Source organism: Pithys albifrons, chromosome 25 (genome assembly GCF_047495875.1).
Source record: "Pithys albifrons albifrons isolate INPA30051 chromosome 25, PitAlb_v1, whole genome shotgun sequence".
Lineage (NCBI taxonomy): Eukaryota > Metazoa > Chordata > Aves > Passeriformes > Thamnophilidae > Pithys > Pithys albifrons.
Genome location: NC_092482.1, coordinates 5,929,436 through 5,949,545, shown reverse-complemented (window position 1 = coordinate 5,949,545; position 20,110 = coordinate 5,929,436). Strand labels below are relative to the sequence as shown.

Genomic DNA, 20,110 nt, shown 5'->3' with positions numbered 1-20,110 from the left:
AAAACTTCTGTGAGGTCTTAAAAAAACGAAAAACACAGCAAAGAAACCCTTTAAATTCAAGGGAAAACAGGAACAATACAAATTCACAAGGAAGGGCAGACTTTGCTAGGGTTTTCTTTTTCAAACAGTTTGTTTCTGGTGGATTTTTAAAAGGTTAAATGACACCTTTTCCAGTATCTGTATCTCACTATGTGCAAAAAACAGATCAGGGCAATATAATCATGGTCAGTTCAGTTGTAGTAAAGTCTGCTTGAACTTTGGCTGTCAGAAATGAAATTTGCAGGACACATTCCCCCCAGTCAGGACATCTCTTCCCTCCTGACCCCAAAGGAGGTGTTGGCAGAGGGTGGCCCAGCCATACCTGGGGCAGGCTGAAGGCGATGCTGCCGGGGACCACGGAGTGGTGGGTCCTCAGCGTGAAGATGTACTTGTGGTTGGGGGAGGTCTTCACAACGACGTGTCTGCAAGACAGAGAGCAGCATTTTACTGTGATGGACAGCAGGAGGACTTTGCCCTGCTCACAGAGCTGGGAGAATCCAAAGGAAACACCCAGCTTATCCCTGGGGCTATAAAGGAAAACCAAAAGCAGCAGAGCCACAGACACGCAGCAGTGACACAGGGGCCCACCACCCTGACTGGGACAAGGTGATGCCAAAGCCCAGCTGCAAGACACTGTACCAATAATTACTAATTACATCCCCCAGTAACCCTTCACTTCAGCAATTGCACTGCACAAGAGTGAGGGAACCAAACCACAACCACAAACACCGAGGGTGCTACAGCTGAAAATACACATTTTGAAATGGTTTCACATTTCAGGTATTAACACCAAAGCATCAACATTTCACCCCAAAACAAGCACTACCCCCAGATGTGACTCCCACAAGGAGCAGAAGCAAAGCCCACACAGGGATCTCAGTATATTGCTTAGAGGTTTGATCACAATAAAAAATGGAAGGAGTTTCTGTACAAAGAGTAAATGCACACAGGCCCTGGGGCTGTTCCCCCTGATGACCAACTGAGCTGGAACTCCCACAGCATCTGAGGGGCCGGACAAACCAGCACCACAGGGACTGGAAGTGGCCAAGCTGGAAAGGACCTGGGGGTGCTGGTGGACAGTGACTGAACATGAGCCAGAGAGTGCCCAGGTGGGCAAGAAGGCACTGGCTGTGTCAGAAATAAGTGTGGCCAAAGGAGCAGGGCAATGACTGTCCCCTTGTGCTGGCACTGCTGAGGCCACACCTCGAGGGCTGTGCCCAGTTCTGGGCCCCTCAGACAAGAGAGACATTGAGGGGCTGGAGAGTGTCCAGGGAAGAGAACAGAGCTGGGAAGGGGCTGGAGCAGCAGGAGGGGCTGAGGGAGCTGGGGGGGCTCAGCCTGGAGAAAAGGAGGCTCAGGGGGCACCTTCTGGCTCTGCAATCCCTGCCAGGAGGGAGGAGCCAGGGAGGGTCAGGCTCTGCTCCAGGGCACAGGGACAGGAGGAGAGGGCACAGCCTCAGGATGGGCCAGGGCAGGGCCAGGGGGGACAACAGCAGGAATTTCTTCATGGAAAGCCTTGCTGGGCCTTGGAAGGGTCTGCCCAGGGAGGGGGTGGAATCCCCACCCCTGGAGGTGTCCAAGGAACAACTGGATGTGGCACTCAGTGCTCTGGGCTGGGGGACAGGGTGGGGATTGGGAACATGGTGGACTCAATGGCCCTGGAGGTGTTTTCCAGGTTCAGTGATTGTGGGATCCTCTCTGAAGACCAGGAACACTGTCACAGAAACAGCAGTGCAAGCAGAGAGGAGCAGACACAGCAGAGTGGCGTGTGCCTGCCTGTCACACTCACAGCTTAAGCTGTCAGCAACAAAGATACTCCAAGGCTGCTCAGGGCTCTCCTCAGCCTATGCCTGAGAGCCCTTATCGTGTGATGGGCAGGGTGTCTGTTGGCAGAAGACAGCAAGGGAAGCTGGGATTTGTGTGCAGTGGTGACCAGGGTGCAATCAGGTTCCCCCTCCTCCTCCCCTTCCCAGCTGCCTGCACTGTAATCCCCTTGGGGCACAGAGGTGCCAGCTTGAGGTGTCCCCCTCCCCAGCCCAGGGTCAGACACACAGGGCAGGCTGAGCTGTGCTGAGAACAGGCCACACTCCAGGCCCTCCTGCCTCCTGCCGTCCCTGCTGGCCATGCACTTGTGCCACACAGACCTCCATCTGCACAGGCACAGCCACCCCAGCACCTTCCATGGGCAGATCTGCATTGGCACATCCCGTGGGCACAGCAGGTCCTGCCACACACCAGGGAGAACATGATGTGGCTCTTGGAGATGAAACAGTGGCCTGTGCAGCCCAAGGCAGGAGCCAAGGGCAGCTGCAGCCCAAGCAGGCAGGGCCATGTGCAATCCCTTCCCAGAGGCCTGGGGGGTCAGAGGCACTTCCAACCCCTCCCAGCTCCCGGGTCAGGCAGGCACTGAGCTGAGTCCTCACTGGTGCTGGCCCTCAGTCACCCATCAGCTGCCTAAAACCCACACACACACTCCCCTTGCCTCCTCCTCCTCCTGCCCCAGAAACCTGTTAGAGGTTCCCTACAAATGTTGCTGGGCAGAGCAAGGCATTTACTGGTGCTGGCAGCTGGGGAGGTTTGTGGGGACTGGGAGACAGCAGGTGTCACTTGCGTCTTCAGGCAGGAGGATCCACAGAATTACAGGCTGGTCAGCCTCACCTTGGTCCTTGGTGATGGAGCAATGAGGCCTGGCAGCCAAACATAATAAAGCCCTGGGAGTCACTTTGAGCAGGGACTTAGGATCAGCCAGCATGGATTCACCAAGGAAAACCCAGTCTGACCCAACAACAGCTTTCTCTGGAGAACTGGTGAGCTCTGAGGCTGAAGGAGAGCTGGGGACATTACTCATCCCAGCATGAGCAACACTTTCCACACCCTCAGACACTCACTGAGGTGTGCACATCCAGCTGCAGGAGGTCACTGGGGTGTCCTCACCCCTGGGGTCCACATGGAGCCAGAACTATTAAAGCCCTTCATTCCTGAGCAGCCAAAGGGCCAGAGCTCCTCAGCCAGACACACCTGGTGGTGCTGCTGGTCAGAGGGACCTCGACAAGTCCCAGCACATTTAACAGAGGAAACTTCAAAGTCCTCCACCTGGGAGGAACAATCCCATTCACCAGTACAGGCTGGGGGCCAACTGGGGCCCAGGAACACCTGGGATGCCTGTGGGCAACGAGCTCAAGAGAAGCCACAGCCCTGCAGCACAGGTGGGTGACAGCAGCTCTGGGGCATGAGACAGGAACAGGCTGCACTGGCACAGGTGCCCAGAGAAGCTGTGGCTGCCCCATCCCTGGGAGTGTCCCAGGCCAGGTTGGACAGGGCTTGGAGCACCCTGGGCTGGTGGGAGGTGTCCCTGCCCATGGCAGGGGGTGGCACTGGGTGGGCTTTGAGGTCCCTTCCAACCCAAACCATTCTGTGATTCCGTGATTAGGGAGAGCACTGGCAGCAGGGACAGGCTGATCCTTCCCAGATGGAATGCTGCTCCAAGGACTGCTCCTTTTACACTGAGCAGTAGATAAAATGGGGAAGAGTCCAGGAATTATATGCAGGATTCCAGCACACCCTGAGGAATCCCAATGAGTATCAACACACAGGGAGTGACACCCCAGAGTGAGAGGGAAACGTGTCTGCAGGCACCGTGCAAGTTCCAGCTCTGCTGCTGGGATATCCCACCACAGAACACACCTGGTGACAACCAACACCCCACGGGGAGCAGCTCATCAGACAGGAAAGGACCCAGATTAAAGCTCCTTAAGCTGGACACGGGTCCTGAGCAGTGTGCACAACACTGACTGACACATGCAGAGGTTCAGTGCCCCTGCAGGGAGAAACAAACCCCAGCACTGCTGGGCTTCACTTGCAAACGGCAAGAGAATAAAGATACCTGCAAAGATACTGCAGGGGGAAGGCAGGATCAACAAGGGTCTGGGACAACATTTCCAGGAAAGCAGAAAGACAGAAGAGCCTGACAGCAGGCAGAGATGCCAGGAAGAAAAAAAAGGAAAAAGAAAGAAAAAAAGAGGGAAGGAAAAGGGGAGGAAAGGGGGAGGAAAGGGGGAGGAAAAGGGGGAGGAAAAGGGGGAGGAAAAGGGGGAGGAAAAGGGGAGAAAAAGAGAAAAAACCCGTCATCCTTCTGAAAGAAAACATGGGTAAAGGTTCTGTGAGAAAAATCTGCAAAAGGCACAAGAACAGCCATGTTTCTTCTCACAGACAGCAGGAGCAGGCAGCTTCCAACAGGCTGGAAGCAACTGAAGTGCTACAAATGTGCAAAATAAGGCAACAGCAGAAACACTAAATGCATTCTTCTCCACTGATGTTCACCAGGAAGGAGCTCATGGAGACCCTTGGGGGAAATCACCTCATTAAGAGCTTCTGCTGACAAATTAACTAAAGGAACAACAAAGCCCCAGGGCCAGGCAGCTCCCAGGAGCCCTCCAGGAGGAACTCCGAGTGTGGAGCCTCACCTGGAATGATGAGAACCGAAGTGTGTGATGCCTCAGCTCTCAGGAAGGGCTCCAGGCCTGGCCCAGGAAGCTGCTGCTGGGACCCTGCCTGGCCAGGCTGAGCAAACCACAGAAGCTCCAGCAGACACAAACCTGTGTGTGCATCAGTGTGGATGTCCATGGAGAAGGAGCAGGGCTCTTGGGAGGGAGGGGATGACTCAGGTATCTGCAGAGGTGCCAGAAAGCATCTGAGCCCTACAGGCAGATACTCCTCTGGTGCATGTTTGCAATTATTCAGCAAAGCTCCTCAAGGGCTGCTCAGACAACTAAGCTGGCATGAGATAGGAGGGATGGTGTTCCCATGGAAAAGGCAGAAATGAAAGGGAAGAACAATGAGTCAGCTCTCAGCATGGACAGGAACTCTGCCTTTCAGACAAGCTGCCATGCTGCTGTCCCACCACTGCCTGGGTGTGCTCAGCACTTGTTTCCCTCTGCAAACTGCACCAGGAGTGCCCAAGGTAAAAGCAGGTCAGAACTCCAGACTTGCCCAAACACAGTGCCCTGCCTGCCCTGAACTCCTGCAGCACCAAAGGGTGACTCACCTTGCCCAACTCCCAGGATGTGCCAAATGAAGCAAGAAAAGGTGGACAGCAGCATCCTGGGGTCAAACAGCTCCTCAGCCCAAGGGCACAGTGCAGTCCCCCAGCCTGGGCAGCACATGGCAGAGCCAGAGCAGAGCCCTCCCCACACCAGGAGTGCAGGCAGGTGGGCAGGCACAGGAGGCAGAGCCCCTGCAGGCCGGGCTGGGCTGGCTGCAGATCTGCAATGCAGCACCAATCCAGCCTCCCCACTGCCCAACATCAGGAGCCTCCCTGGGCTCTGCAAGGCAGTGCAGAGTCTGCTGCAACCAAACACAGCCCTGGGAGCACCCCCTGCAGCCCCCAGGAGGGGCAGGGCAGTCACAGCCACAGCACACCTCAGGGCACTGCCCCATGCCAATGTCCCCAAATGCCATGCAGAGGGTCTGGCAGTGACAGCTGTGCAGCCACTGCTGCAGCCTGGCACTGGGGCTCTCCAGGACACCCACAGGGGAGGAAATGAAGGGTTGTATAATGCATGAGGTTCAGTGCTCAGCGCAGGTATTTTTGTAACTCAATTACTTTGGAAAAAATCTACCTGGGGAAAAGCATCTTTTGAGCAGCCCAGGACACTCCCCTGTCCCAACACACACTTTCACCTGCTTCTGGCTCTAGAAGTTCTGCTCACTTGGGGCTTCTGGCCCTGTTTTTCTGTTTTGGCATTTCCTACTCAGGTTGGGCTCCTGAACTCACAGCTGAGTTCATCTCTCAAGGGCCAGGACAGGTGCCAGGGCAGCAGGGCTGAGTGGCAGCACAGAGGAGCAACTCCCAAACACATCCCTGTGCTCCCACAGTTCAGCCCCACCGTATCCTCCACCCTTGGCAGAGCTCACCTGGGGCAGGTATTCCATCTAAGGCCTGACTGGATCATTCAGTATCTCCTTTAACACTTTTCCCCATTTTCCAAACCCAAGCTCTCCTGCCTTGTGCTGCTTTTCTGCTGAAGTTAATTACTTCTGTCTAAAACCTCCATCCTGCAAGCTGTGAGAGCCTCCCTGCAGCAAAGCACAGAAACCAAACATGTTAATTGGCTTCCTTTAATCCAAAACCCTCCTGTGTGGGCTGAGCTGAAAAATTCATCTGTTTTCTACTTTCCTGAGAGAAGTAAAACCCAGAGTGAGGCTCTGTCAGCCACCCCAGAACTGTAATTAAAGAATCCAGCTTGTTGTGCCCACACTCCTGCTGCCTTTCCTTTTGTTCTGGTGCACGGAAACCCTGAGAACAGGAGGAGTTCTGACTCTGCTCAGCACTTCCACGTGATGGGAAAGTGAGAAGACGCCCTGAATAACACAATAAAATGGTAACAATGTTTTTGAAATAGTTCAAATATTCTAACCATGTAACAGGAACAACAGCAAAACCAAAACAAATAGAAGAGATCACAAAAAGGCCTAAAGTCTTTCATGAAAAGAGTGATCCTGTGAGTTAAGCAGATGCAGCTCCCAAGGAAATGCTTCAGAGAAACAGGGTTATTTTAGCATCTTCCATTCCAAGAAAGAGCCACATTTAAAGTTTTGGTCTCTAAAGACACAGGAGTTTTGTTAATTAACCTCCTGTATTTACCTTCCCAAACCTGAAATGGCCCTCCCCATCCAGCCCAACTCTGCAAACAACTCCTGTGTGCCCCCCAGGTGCCAGGGCAGCCCTGCACTTACTGCCCAGACTGGAAGTCCTTCTCGTTCACCACGGCACAGTTGGTCAGGGACAGCTCATCTGTGGGACATCTTGCTGCCTGCATAGGCTGGGGGAGAGAGAGGAAGAACAAGTCAAACAAACCTCTGGTTTTCTTCCACTAAGCCAAGCCTCAGGCTTCTGTAAATCCATAAAGCACAAAACAAGTCTCATGAGTCCTGGTATGCTCTGAGAGGCCACTGGCATCCACAAGCTTCTCTTCCAGGCTTCTCCCAACACTTCTGTGTCACAGGTACTTGTACCCCAAAGCTCCCTAATTTGGGAGTATCGTGTACCTCATATTTTCTACCCTACCTAAGAACAATACTTTAAAATTACCCAGGAAAAGGCCTGCAAGGGCAGTGCTGTGTCCCTGCCAGTGAACCCTCGTGCTCAGGAGGCTCCTCTGAAGCTGCCACGAGGCAACAGGCACAAGCATTCCCTGGAAGGTCTTTGTACCCACTGACAGGACACTGGGATGTTCTGAAAGCTGCCAAGGGAAACCAGCCTGGAGCCAGCCCAGCTCTCCCACAGCCCTGGGCAGCCCCCTGGCAGTGGCTGGGTCAGAGGGGCCATGTGGGGAGAAGGGGGTGGGACAAAGGTCTGACCTTCCTGCTCCCTGACATCACTCAGAAAAATGGGATTTGAGCACATTCATCCTGGATTCACCTTCACACAGGGCTGGCCTGAAAGTGCACGGAAAGATTTCACCTCAGCCAGCTGCTGTCCAACCCCAGAATCCCTTACATCACTTCTCCAAAGAAATATCACAGAATATCATGATGTAAATACTTCCTACTCTACAGGGCACATCCCAGATCCATAAAACACACAAGAAAATTGTATAGTTAGTTCCAGCCCATCACTGCAAAATAAATTGCTGCAACAAATGTGGTGAGGTGTCCTTCCCCTCCTTTCATTTTCTACACTCAAAGGATGGATCCCATTTCAGCAGTATCTGTTCAGTTCTGCCCCTCCACTATCAGGAAGCAGCAGCTGAAAACCCAAACCCCTGCCCTGCCAGCCCAGGCTGCCCCATCCCCACCCGGGGCAGGATGGAGCCCAGGGGGGCTGTGGCAGAGCTCAGCCCCACCTGCACCTCCTGCACCCCCCTCACCCCACCTGCTTCTGCAGTTACTCCAGAAAGCAACAGCTGAGTGATGAAAACTGGGATTAAAATGCCTCCAGAAGTGGAGTAAGGGATGGAAAAGGTAAAATGTTCCTATCGTCAGCTCTGGGCTGATGAAATGTAATTTGGGAAAAGCTGAACTTTCCCCCCGGGATGCCATTTTTGGAATTAAAACTATCTGTAACAGATACAAATTTGCAGGCAGAGCAACAGAAACTATTTGACAGTGCCAACCTATTGCCCATAGCAATTCAGGATGGATTTTTCTCTTAAGACACCCTTAAAGCCCAGCAGCAGGTGCAGCAAACACACTGATCCCAACACACACGTGGATCATTTCCCAAGGGTTTTGGTCCTGCTCTGCCTTCCTCCCCCAGCCCCTCCAGGCCAAGGATCAGAGCAGACCCTGCAGGAGTGGCCTCTGCAGCCCCTCTGCCCCAGGGCCTGCACCAACCCCTGTGCCACAGTGGGATTTGTCTCTGGCACTCGCTATTTAGAACAGGAGCAATTCATTACTTGTCCTAATAATGCTCCACTGCCCTGGACACAGGATTTCATTTCCAGCCTTGGAACAGATTTATCTACCTGAATGTGAAGTGTAATAAGAGACTCAAAAGTTCCTGTAATAAAATCCAAGCCACTGGTGGATTTCTGAGCCCCACAGCCTGAGCCCCCTGGCTTGGAGCACCCACAGAGCACTCCCCACTCCAGCACCCCTCCTGCCACCTGCAGGGCCCAGCCTGCTGAAGGGCACGCCCCGATAAAATGCATTACCAGGGATATTTTGGGAGAAACTGAACACGGGATTAAGCCTTTTTACAGCTTAGTCCTCAACTGCATTTTTAATCCTCAGTGACAAACTGCTTCGTACAGGGCCCAGCTGCTCCTGCAGCATTCCCTGCCCCAGCCACTCTCCTGCAGCATTCCCTGCCCCAGCCACTCTCCTGCAGCATTCCCAGCCCAGCCATTCCTGCAGCATTCCCAGCCCAGACATTCTCCTGCAGCATTCCCTGCCCAGCCATTCCTGCACCATTCCCTGCCCAGCCATTCCTGCACCATTCCCTGCCCAGCCTTTCCTGCAGCATTCCCAGCCCAGCCACTCTCTCCTGCAGCATTCCCAGCCCAGCCACTCTCCTGCAGCATTCCCAGCCCAGCCACTCTCCTGCAGCATTCCCAGCTCTGCCATTCTCCTGCACCATTCCCAGCCCAGCCACTCTCCTGCAGCATTCCCAGCCCAGCCATTCCTGCAGCATTCCCAGCCCAGCCACTCTCCTGCAGCATTCCCTGCCCCAGCCATTCCTGCAGCATTCCCAGCCCAGCCACTCTCCTGCAGCATTCCCTGCTCAGCCACTCTCCTGCAGCATTCCCAGCCCAGCCACTCTCCTGCAGCATTCCCAGCTCTGCCATTCTCCTGCAGCATTCCCAGCCCAGCCACTCTCCTGCAGCATTCCCAGCCCAGTCACTCTCCTGCACCATTCCCTGCCCCAGCCATTCCTGCAGCATTCCCAGCCCAGCCACTCTCCTGCAGCATTCCCTGCCCAGCCACTCTCCGGCAGCATTCCCAGCCCAGCCACTCTCCTGCAGCATTCCCTGTCCAGCTATTCCTGCACCATTCCCAACCCAGCCATTCCTGCACCATTCCCTGCCCAGCCATTCCTGCAGCATTCCCTGTCCAGCCATTCCTGCAGCATTCCCTGCCCAGCCACTCTCCTGCACCATTCCCAGCCCAGCCACTCTGTTACAAATATATTTGTAAATCTAACTGTGGAAGTAGTTATGCTAAGGTTTACGGGGTTTAACTGGGCCTGCGGTGAGGTAACTTGAAACAGTAGTGGGGGCCCAGAAACTATTGGGAACTTGCTAGGAACAGCAGGACAATAATTAAAGCGATTAGTGAAGTAAATAGAACCTGAGGAAGAAAACAAACTGTTGCTTAAAGATAAGATTAGAATCAACATATGTAAAAGGTTTGGTGGTGGGGGCCTAATTAACCAGAATCCTGTGTTAGACGAGCGTGGTAGATTTTTAACCCTTGGAGACGGACATCAATTGTATACATATAACCTATGTAACTGATTTATGGACGAGACCGTGTGTCTTTGTGCACGTACAACGCTGTAGAAAAAGTATAAAAGCTGTCTTCAAGAATGGCTCGTTGGAATCCTGGCTTAGGACAATAGTCCCCAGGTTTCCCGGGCCCAGCAAATAAAGCACCGCATAAACTGATACTCTGTCGGTTTGTGTTTCTGTGAACGGGCAACAACTCTCCTGCACCATTTCCTGCCCAGCCATTCCTGCACCATTTCCTGCCCAGCCTTTCCTGCAGCATTCCCAACCCAGACACTCTCCTGCACCATTCCCAGCCCAGCAGTTCCTGCACCATTCCCTGCCCAGCCTTTCCTGCAGCATTCCCAACCCAGCCACTCTCCTGCAGCATTCCCAGCCCAGCCATTCCTGCAGCATTCCCTCTGCAGCTGGGCACACTCTGCTCCAGGAAATGCATCACCACCACGGGCTGCACTTCCAGCCCAGCCCAGCCCAGTCCAGCCCAGCCCAGCCCAGTCCAGCCCAGCCCAGCCCAGCCCAGCGCTCCCTGTGCCGGCCCTGCTGACTCTGCAATAACGTGGCTGCTGCCACAGCAGCGTCAGCCCCGACCGTGCCAGCCACGCCAGAGCCCGACTTGTCCAGCTCCGGGGCTGCCTGGCAGCTCCCCCTGGCAGTGACCAGCATTCCCGCTGGCAATCCTGCTCCCAGCTCTCCAGCACGTGCCTTCCTCGAGCTCCAAGATTCTGCAGATCTTTGGTACATTCTCGATATTCTGAAAAGGTTTTCACATCACAGATTCAAGAAAGGGGCATCACTCTCAGGCTCCACGACAAGGAGCAACCTGAGGGTATCTGGCCATGGAAGAGGTGACAATTGAACTGGAAAGCTCCCAAGAAGGAAGGAGGAACACACTGTCCTGGGGAGCTGCAGGGGCTTCCTCTTATCTGCCCTCCCCAGGGAGCTCAGATCCCAAAAACTGCTGCTCACAAGGACACACATGGGCTGCTCCTGAGGAAGTTTCCCTGGCACAAAAGCAGCACTCCAGGGCTGTACCATGGCTGGCACATGTCAGTGGTGGGACTGTCAGGAACACTTGAAGCTCCTGCATTTTGGGTTCCAGCCCCCAGGACTCCTGGAACCTGCAGCACCCACTGCCTGCACTCAGGGGCAGCAAGGGGAGCATTCCAGGAAACCCCACAGGGTATTTACACAAGCCAATCTTGGGCAAACTGCCAGGCTACTGCTGGCAACTGAGCAAGGCACAGCTCTATCAGGGAGCAGCCTCTGCAGGTGACAGCAGGTGCCACCTGCTGCTGTCACCCTGTGGCACTGCCCGGCTGGAGGTGACCCACCCTCACAGGTTGCCATTACATCCATGTCCACAATAGAGATAAATTAGGCTTAAAGAAGCCAAACTAGGCTTAAATTAGACAAAAGAATCTCCCTTCCCTCAGGTACTGTTCTGGTTTATGCAAGGGAAGCGTCCAAGGGCAGAGAAGTCCCAGGGAGGGGAGTGCCCACCTGAGGCAGAGCCTTCCTGTGAAAGCACCACCCCACCTACAGCACCCACCACCCACCCCCATGAGCCCCAGGTCCATGCAGGGGCCTGCTCCAACATTCCTGCTGCCTGCCAAGAGAAAAATGAGCCCACAGGATGCACTGATAAACCTCACTCTGAGAGACAAAGGTGAAGGACCCCCCCCGGGACTGTGACAAAGCAGGAACGTTGCCTGGACTGCTCTGCTGCTGAGCTGGTGCTCACCAGGGAAATCCAGCACCAGGGAATCCCAGCACCAGGAGGGGCTCAGGGACACTGGCATAGTTTATTTTTATAAAGAAAAGTTGCCCCAAAGAACAAACAGCTTCATAATATAATCACTATAATATCTGATCTTTCAGAGATTTTCTTCCCAAAGCTGCAAGGATTCCTGTTTTCTTCACAAAAAATACAACACTAACTTGTTCACAGAGTCACAGAATAGTTGGGGTTGGAAGGGCCCTCTGAAGATCACCCAGTGCAGCCAAGGCAGGGTCACCTGGAGCAGGTGACACAGGGACACATCCAGGTGGGTTTGGGATGTCTCCATGCCCCACCTGGGCAGCTGTTCCAGGCTCTGCCACCTCCATGGAGAGAAGTTCTTCCCTGTGCTGAGGTGGAACTTGTTGTGGTTTAGTTTATGGCCATGTCCTGCATGCCAGGAGAGCTCAGCCCAGGGAGCAGTGCAGTTATTTGAGCACTGTCATAACTACACAAACCACACCTTTGGGGTTTTGTGAATTCAGCTCTTGTGAATCCTTCAGGCTGAGAGAGAGGAAGCCAAGGAAAAGTGTGTCTCCCATCAGTCAGACCCACAGGAGATGAGATGGTGGTACAGGACAGAAGGGCACTGCTCCCTGCCAGCTGTTACTGAGAAGGGCTAAAACACTGAGGGATAAAGCAGAGATGCTCTTCATTTGAAACAACTGAACTCGTTTCACTTCCTAATGCTGCCCAAGAGATTAAGAAACAGCCCAGAAAGCCAAGGCAGGTTTTGTTCTGTGCAGTGTCCACGTGGTTTGTACAAACACTGTTAAAGTGTGAACACTGTGTAAAACACAGGCACAGACACACACCCAGGAGTGCACAGGTGGAATTTCTGTCCCTCGGATGTGAGCAGTGGGGGTTGGACACACGACACCTCTGAGCACCAGACATCTCCTTTTCCTCTGCAGGGCCCAGTGCCAGCTGCAGGGATGGGCACCCCTGCTCCAAACAGCATCCAAGCTTCTCTATCTCTTCAGCAACAAGGTGCCCCCAAGCCCAGAGCTCCATCAGCCAGAGAGGGCAAGGAAGGGCCTGTGCAGGGGCTGTTCCTGGGGAGCAGGTTCGTCCATCCCCACCAGGGCCTGGGCAGCAGCACCTGCTGCAGTGTGAGCCACCATGGCTGGCTCAGTCACACACTCACTGCCACAAGTCTGCACATGAAACGGGTTTGAGCACCGAAAGGAAGAACCATGATGTGAAAGGAGCTCTGAAGACAGAGACTGAGATGATGATTCACAGACCCTCCCCATTACCCAGGCCTGTGCTCCTGTGGAAGGCACACACACACAGAGTGGCCTGACCCAGCCTGTCCCCACGGGATCCCAGCTGACCACAGCACCCCTGGGCACAACCAGGGCACCAGCAGGGCACCAGCAGGGCACCAGCAGGGCACCAGCAGGCACAGAGGAGCTGCACAGCTGGGCAGCAGGGGCAGGGGACAAACCAAGCTCCCAGCACAGGGAGCTGAGTAACAAAGGACAGAAGAAGTGGGTGTAAAGCAACAGCAACACCTGCACAGCTCCTGAGGGCAGGTGAAAATGACCCAGGGAGGAAGACCCTGAGATGAGCTCAGCTGGTTAAAACTTGGTTGTAATAATGCCAAGGTCATGGGTTCAATCCCCTGTGTGGGCCATTGACTTAAGAGCTGGACTTGCTGATCCTTGTGGGTCCCTTCCAACTCAGAATAGTCTGGGATTCTGTCTGTGAAGCTGCTCTGTGACTGCCTACAGTGGGAAACAGCAAAGACAAAGCCAAAACTCCCCCAAAGAACAATTCAGTAATATTAATGAAAGGAATGACAATGCATTGCCTCCATCAGGGACCAGACTCAGCAAGAGTTGTCCTAAATGCCATGGATCTAAAATGTAAAGAAAAAAAAAAACAATTAAAAAAGTTAACAAAGGAAGCTTAGTAACTTGCAGAAGGTTTACACAAGGTTTGACTGGACATCTTAAAGAAATATCAAATAAAGCCTCCACAGCCACATGAAGAGTTCAAACACCTACAAAGACCTTTTTGGAACAGCAGGCCTGGCCAGACAGGCCTTTCCAGACTTGCAGTTGCTGTGCTGGCAGGGTAAGTCACTGTCCCTGGAACAAGCAGCCCCAACTCCCTGCTCAGCCCAGGCTGTTCCACCTGCTCCACCTGACCTCTCCTGGTTAGCTGGAACTTTTTATTCTCTTCAGGAGGGAGCTGCATTCTCTCACTAACAAGCTCATAAACACCAGTTTTCTTCTCCTAATAAAGAGGCACACATTAGGAAAGCTAAAATCTCAGGATTATTGACATTTTTGTCAAAGCCAGGGAGCTCTGAACGAGCTGACACCACGGCAGCCTCAACACAGAGCCCAGAGGAGGAGGAGGAAGGCAGAGCTGCGTCCCTGCTGCCCACGCCCACCAGACACTCCCATGCTGTGAATCACCTCCCCGTGATCTGCCAGAGCCTCCAGCGAGGCACAAACCCCAACAGCTTCGAACAGGAGGCAGGGAAGGGTTCCCATTAGCAGCTCCTGCAGGAGCCAGGGCTGGCAATGACACCGGGAACGTTTCTCCTGTACTGTCTGTGCCACCACCCTGGGCACAGAGCTCTGCCCAGCACAGGAGGGGGGCAGCAGGAGACATCAGACCTCCCTGGCTGCTCTTCATGCACCACATTGCTCCAAACATGCCCAGGTCCCTGTCTGAGAGCAGCCTGTGCTCCCTCGTGGGCCTGGGCAGCAATCCTGAAATTGCTGCCATCCTGGCACTTGCCACTGTACCAGGGCAGAAGGGCCCCCCCAGCAAGGGAAGGGTGTCTGTCCTCAGCTGCCCCTCCCGTGCTCTGCAGAGCTCAGAGGAACCAGGAGCTGCAGGGGAGCTCTGTCCCTCCCACACTGTTCACCTGGTGTGGTTGGGAAGGTGCTCCCACCTCTGGGAACTGGGCCCTGATGCCATTATTGGACACTTTACAGCTGTAAACAGGAGGGCTCCAAGGGTTGGTCTGATCTAACAGAGAAAAAAGTGCTAAAGGAGGGATTGTGTGAGCTACTGGTATGGCAGAGCATCTATAGCAAAACACACAGGCTGCTCTGCCCAAAGATGTCCTTTCCAGCCCAGCTCCTTCAATGAGACCAGTAAACGACTTCAGGAAACACCCCTGTGCCTGAGCTCTGTGCCACAGGACCAGGGAGCTGCTCCCTGACAGCTCCACCCCCTCCTTGAGCAGCAACGACCCAGGATATGTGCCCTTTAATTAACACATCTATTTCTGGAGTGCACGTTGCTTCACATTCCTTCAGAGAGCCAAGATGAGCAACAATTGAATCACAGGGAATTGCTCTTTGTTGTGTTTCATCTAAAGTTCTTAAAGATGCCCAGGGAATGAACCACCAGCAGCCAGTGGATGGTGTCAGCCCAGGGGCAGGTCACGGTCTGCCACACGAGCTGTGAGGACACGTCATGGATGCAAATTTCTTCCCATTTATTCAGAAAAGTTACCCAACAGCAACAGAGGCAAGTTTAAAAATAATCCCCTAAACTTGGAATTGGCCTTGTGAACACCCAGGGTGCTGCTGTGCCCGAGTTCTGACAGCCCAGCCCAGCCCAGCCCTGACACGGGGCAGCCCCTGGCACTGTCTGATGTACCCAACACCTCCCACTCAGGAGCAATTTGTGTTTAAGATGCAACAGCTTGTAAGTATTTCTGTATTTTCTACAGAAAAAGCACATGACTCGACACCACTCCAGGGCATCAATTACTCCAGATTTTTTGATAGAAGGTCACTGCTTTATTGCATCCCAGGAGAGCAGAGAGATGTGTTAAATCTTCTTATGCTGCAATCTCTGCCCTCCCTGGAGGGAGGACTGAGCACAGCAGAGGGGCAGCAGTGCCCAGGCACTCACCTCCAGCCCCGGTTTTACAGGCAGGAGCACTATCAGATGGCTCAAACACAGTCACAGGGCATTGCATCAGAAGCTTTTCCACTAATTTTAGCAACTGTGTCCCTTCTTTGAATGCATCTCCTCACAGACCTTCTCCAACACAGCTCTCCAATTCCTGGAGGTCAAAAAACACTCCTGAAAATGGTCAATTTTGTCACAAAACTCTGGTCTCTGCCAGAGAACTCCCCTGATCTAAGAAAGCACCCTGAGTGCACTGGGGAGAGCCCACAGTCTGAACCTCGTGCTCCAAACCCAAGACCCCAGTCCCACTGCTCAGGGGGGTCAGTCACTGCTCCAGCTGTCCCTACAGCCTGTCCCCCCCACCTGTGGGGACACCCAGACACAGCCACCCCCTCCTGGGCCACAAGGACATCACAGTGTGACCAGAGGACCTACATCTTAGTTTTCATGTGAAGAATCAATGATAATTTCATTCCACTGAAACCACATCCTGCCTGGTGGGTAATTCAGCAAAACAGAACTGTCACAACTTTCCAGGGACTGGTTTTCTGTGGGCTCAGGCAGATTGATTTCATGACAGAGGTTCCCCCAAAGTTCATAGCCAGGTCTTCTCCTGGGCCACAGAGTCTTCTCCTGAATGGCCTCTGTGCTCCAAGGCACAGGACACAGAGCAGGAGAGGAAGAGAGAAGATCTTACTGTGCTATGGGAAAAAAAATTAATACTTAAGAAATCTCCACTTGGAATGATCCTCAAAAGGCTTCTCTGATTTTTTTACAGATTTTTCTTTCCTTCTTAGAAAGATTAACTAAATGTAATTATTCTGGTCTGTTCACACAAGAAATGAGGTACCAGCACCCCCAAAACTGGAGATGGGGAGGCAGCACTGACATGTCCCCAATGCACTGACTTTTTAAGCACAAGCTCTGGACATGCTGCTTCTGCAACACTAAGCCAAGCAACAAACTCATCAGAGATGACAGGGTCAGACATCCTGTGCCCACAAACATTCCCATGGTCACACAGTTGTCAGAACTCCATTTTAAATAATTTTAGATTTTTTAAATTTGAATCATCTATGTGATTTTTCTCTAATTCAGAAAGGGCTTTCCAAAGGCCTTTTTCCCTGTGAGAAGGTCACAGGTCCAGCTGAGATGATTTCACGGGACAGGTACAAGGTCACAGAATTGATCTCAAAAACAGAGACTGAGATTGAGTTATCTCCCATTTCCCTAAAATACTGCCACAAACCTATTTCTTCATATCACACATTAGGAAACACTAAAAAAAGCCCAGTGACGATGGCAGGCTGAGCACAGGCTGCAGGAGGGCCCTGAGCTGCTCACAGCCCTTGCCTGACGACGCTGCAGCTCTGCAGGCTGGGCCACGTGTTGGCAGCAACCAGAGCTCAAGCTTTAACCCCAAACAGGAACCCAAACCCTCAGCATTTCGAGGCCTCCACCAAACTATCCAAATAAAATTGTCTGTTTGGGTTTTAAACACATTTAAATAATTGGAGCAAATGATAAGCCAAATGTAATTCATTGTCTAGTGCTGCTTCAGTTCATAGAGACTGGATGTGAGGAAGGAATTCCTGGCTGGGAGGGTGGGCAGGCCCTGGCACAGGTGCCCAGAGAAGCTGTGGCTGCCCCAGCCCTGGGAGTGTCCCAGGCCAGGCTGGACAGGGCTTGGAGCACCCTGGGCTGGTGGGAGGTGTCCCTGCCGAGGGCAGGGGTGGGATGGATGGGCTTTAATGTCCCTTCCAACTCAGACTATTCCATGATTCCGTGGTGAGTGCAGGAAGCACAGGAGAGCAGGGCCAGTCCGGCAGTGCCTTCAGCAGCTTCGAACACCCAAGGACATGGTCTGTCCCTCACCACCCTCCCACTCCTGCCACACTCAGTGTTGGTATCAACAGGTCTCAGCAGCACCTCCTGCTCCTCCAGAGGAGTTGGGGCCACTCTGCAGGGCAGGGCTACCCCAGCACCCGAGGGGAACCAAAACCCCTCCAACCCCACACAACAGGGATCTGAGAAGGCAGTGCCTGCTGGGACAGAGGCAGCACCGCCCCAAGTGAGCCCGGACAGGCAGAGAAAGGAAATGGGAAGCGTTACATGATGATACCACACACAGAGCCACTATTTCTGGTCATGAACTGTCACACAAGGTCAGCTATTACAGATCTGATATTCCTTAAGGAAAGCACAGCAGTGTCTCTGATGGGATCCACAGTGCCCCACACTGCCCCCCACACTGCCAGAGGGACCTGCACAACAACAACCCCCTCCCACTCCACACCAGCCCCCACGGAGCTCTCCAGCCTCCTGCTGGATCCACAGCTGGACTCTGGCTGGAACCAGGCACAGAAACCATCTGGCCTTTCCACATCCCTTTGGGAAGTAATTCCTAACGAGGTTCAAATCACTCAGTTACAGACAGCACCAGTGAACTTGCAGGGGTCCTGCTGGTACAAGGGATCCATAACCAACCACAGACAAGGCAGGTTCCCTGTGTTCCCCCTCCGGAGCAGGCTCTGGCTGGGGCCTGGCAAACCTCCCTGCTCTGCCTCTGTGCCTAATGACTCCCATGCAGAGACACACAGAACCAACTATTACAGAAACAGCCATTATTTCTAATCATCATAAACTGTTTTTCCTGTAAACTTCAATCACTGCTAATCACCATCTCTTCCTTGCTGTGGAGAAACCCAGTGCAATTAGGGGAGCAGAGTAACACACCTGAAACAGCACCACACAATTAATCACATTTGGCTTATCATTCCCCTAAATTACTCCAAATGTTATTGGAGGTTTAAATATTTTGTCTCCTGTACATCAGGAAAGTCATTCATTCCTGCCTGTGAAGTGCAGGCACAAATCAAATCACACCAGTCCAACAGAAGAGATTAAGCTCTAAATCAGCCGCAGGACAGATTTTCAGGGCAGGAGGAGTCACTGAAGCTCCTCTTCCCATCGGCCAGGGTTAAGCACCTGTTAAAATGCTCACCACAGAACAGCACCAGGGTTCCAGCAGCAGCTTCACCTGCCGTGCCCAGGGATGTCACACACCCCCACCCTCCCACCCACGGATCCCTGTTCCCAGCCCGGGGATCTCACGGATCCAGGGGCACAGCCAGGGATCTCACGGATCCCTGTTCCCAGCCCGGGGATCTCACGGATCCCTGTTCCCAGCCCAGGGATCTCACACGGATCCAGAGGCACAGCCCGGGGATCTCATGGATCCAGGGGCACAGCCAGGGATCTCACGGATCCAGGGGCACAGCCCAGGGATCTCATGGATCCAGGGGCACAGCCAGGGATCTCACGGATCCAGGGGCACAGCCCAGGGATCTCACGGATCCAGAGGCACAGCCCGGGGATCTCACAGATCCAGGGGCACAGCCCAGGGATCTCACGGATCCAGGGGCACAGCCCAGGGATCTCACGGATCCAGGGGCACAGCCAGGGATCTCACGGATCCAGGGGCACAGTCGAGGATCTCACAGATCCAGGGGCACAGCCCAGGGATCTCACGGATCCAGGGGCACGGCCGGGGATCTCACAGATCCAGGGGCACAGCCCAGGGATCTCACGGATCCAGGGGCACAGCCAGGGATCTCACATGGATCCAGGGGCACAGCCCAGGGATCTCACGGATCCAGGGGCACAGCCCAGGGATCTCACGGATCCAGGGGCACAGCCAGGGATCTCACGGATCCAGGGGCACAGCCCAGGGATCTCACGGATCCAGGGGCACGGCCGGGGATCTCACGGATCCAGGGGCACAGCCCGGGATCTCACGGATCCAGGGGCACAGTCGAGGATCTCACAGATCCAGGGGCACAGCCCAGGGATCTCACGGATCCAGGGGCACGGCCGGGGATCTCACGGATCCAGGGGCACAGCCCAGGGATCTCACGGATCCAGGGGCACAGACCAGGGATCTCACGGATCCAGGGGCATGGCCGGGGATCTCACGGATCCAGGGGCACAGCCAGGGATCTCACGGATCCAGGGGCACAGCCAGGGATCTCACGGATCCAGGGGCACAGACCAGGGATCTCACGGATCCAGGGGCACGGCCGGGGATCTCACGGATCCAGGGGCACAGCCCAGGGATCTCACGGATCCAGGGGCACAGCCAGGGATCTCACGGATCCAGGGGCACTGCCGGGGATCTCACGGATCCAGAGGCACAGCCCGGGGATCTCACGGATCCAGGGGCACTGCCGGGGATCTCACGGATCCAGGGGCACAGATGGAGTGTCTGCTCTCTCTGACTACCCAGCCCTGCCAGGGCCAGCCGGAAGAGTGGGCAGCTCCTCTGGGAACTCTCCACAGCCTCCAGCAGCCCAAAGGGCTGGATCCAGCCCAGAGAATGAGATGAACACTCGGCCTCAGAACCCCCTCCAGAGCGCTGAATAACCCCATAGTTGTCAAACAACTGCATTTGTAGGCAAAT

General features: G+C 54.0%; 1 protein-coding gene across 2 annotated transcripts in view; it reads right to left on the bottom strand.

Annotated features, from left to right (window-relative positions):
- The window catches only part of NSF (N-ethylmaleimide sensitive factor, vesicle fusing ATPase), an 81,467-nt gene that overhangs the window by 59,138 nt on the left and 2,219 nt on the right, over positions 1-20,110 (bottom strand). For both annotated transcript variants that reach the window (XM_071577445.1, XM_071577444.1), the window contains exons 2-3: positions 6,775-6,860; positions 362-461 (exon numbers count right to left, since the gene is read on the bottom strand). In XM_071577445.1, coding sequence (XP_071433546.1) covers positions 362-461; positions 6,775-6,860 — 186 coding nt within the window. The remainder of the gene's footprint in view (positions 1-361; positions 462-6,774; positions 6,861-20,110) is intronic.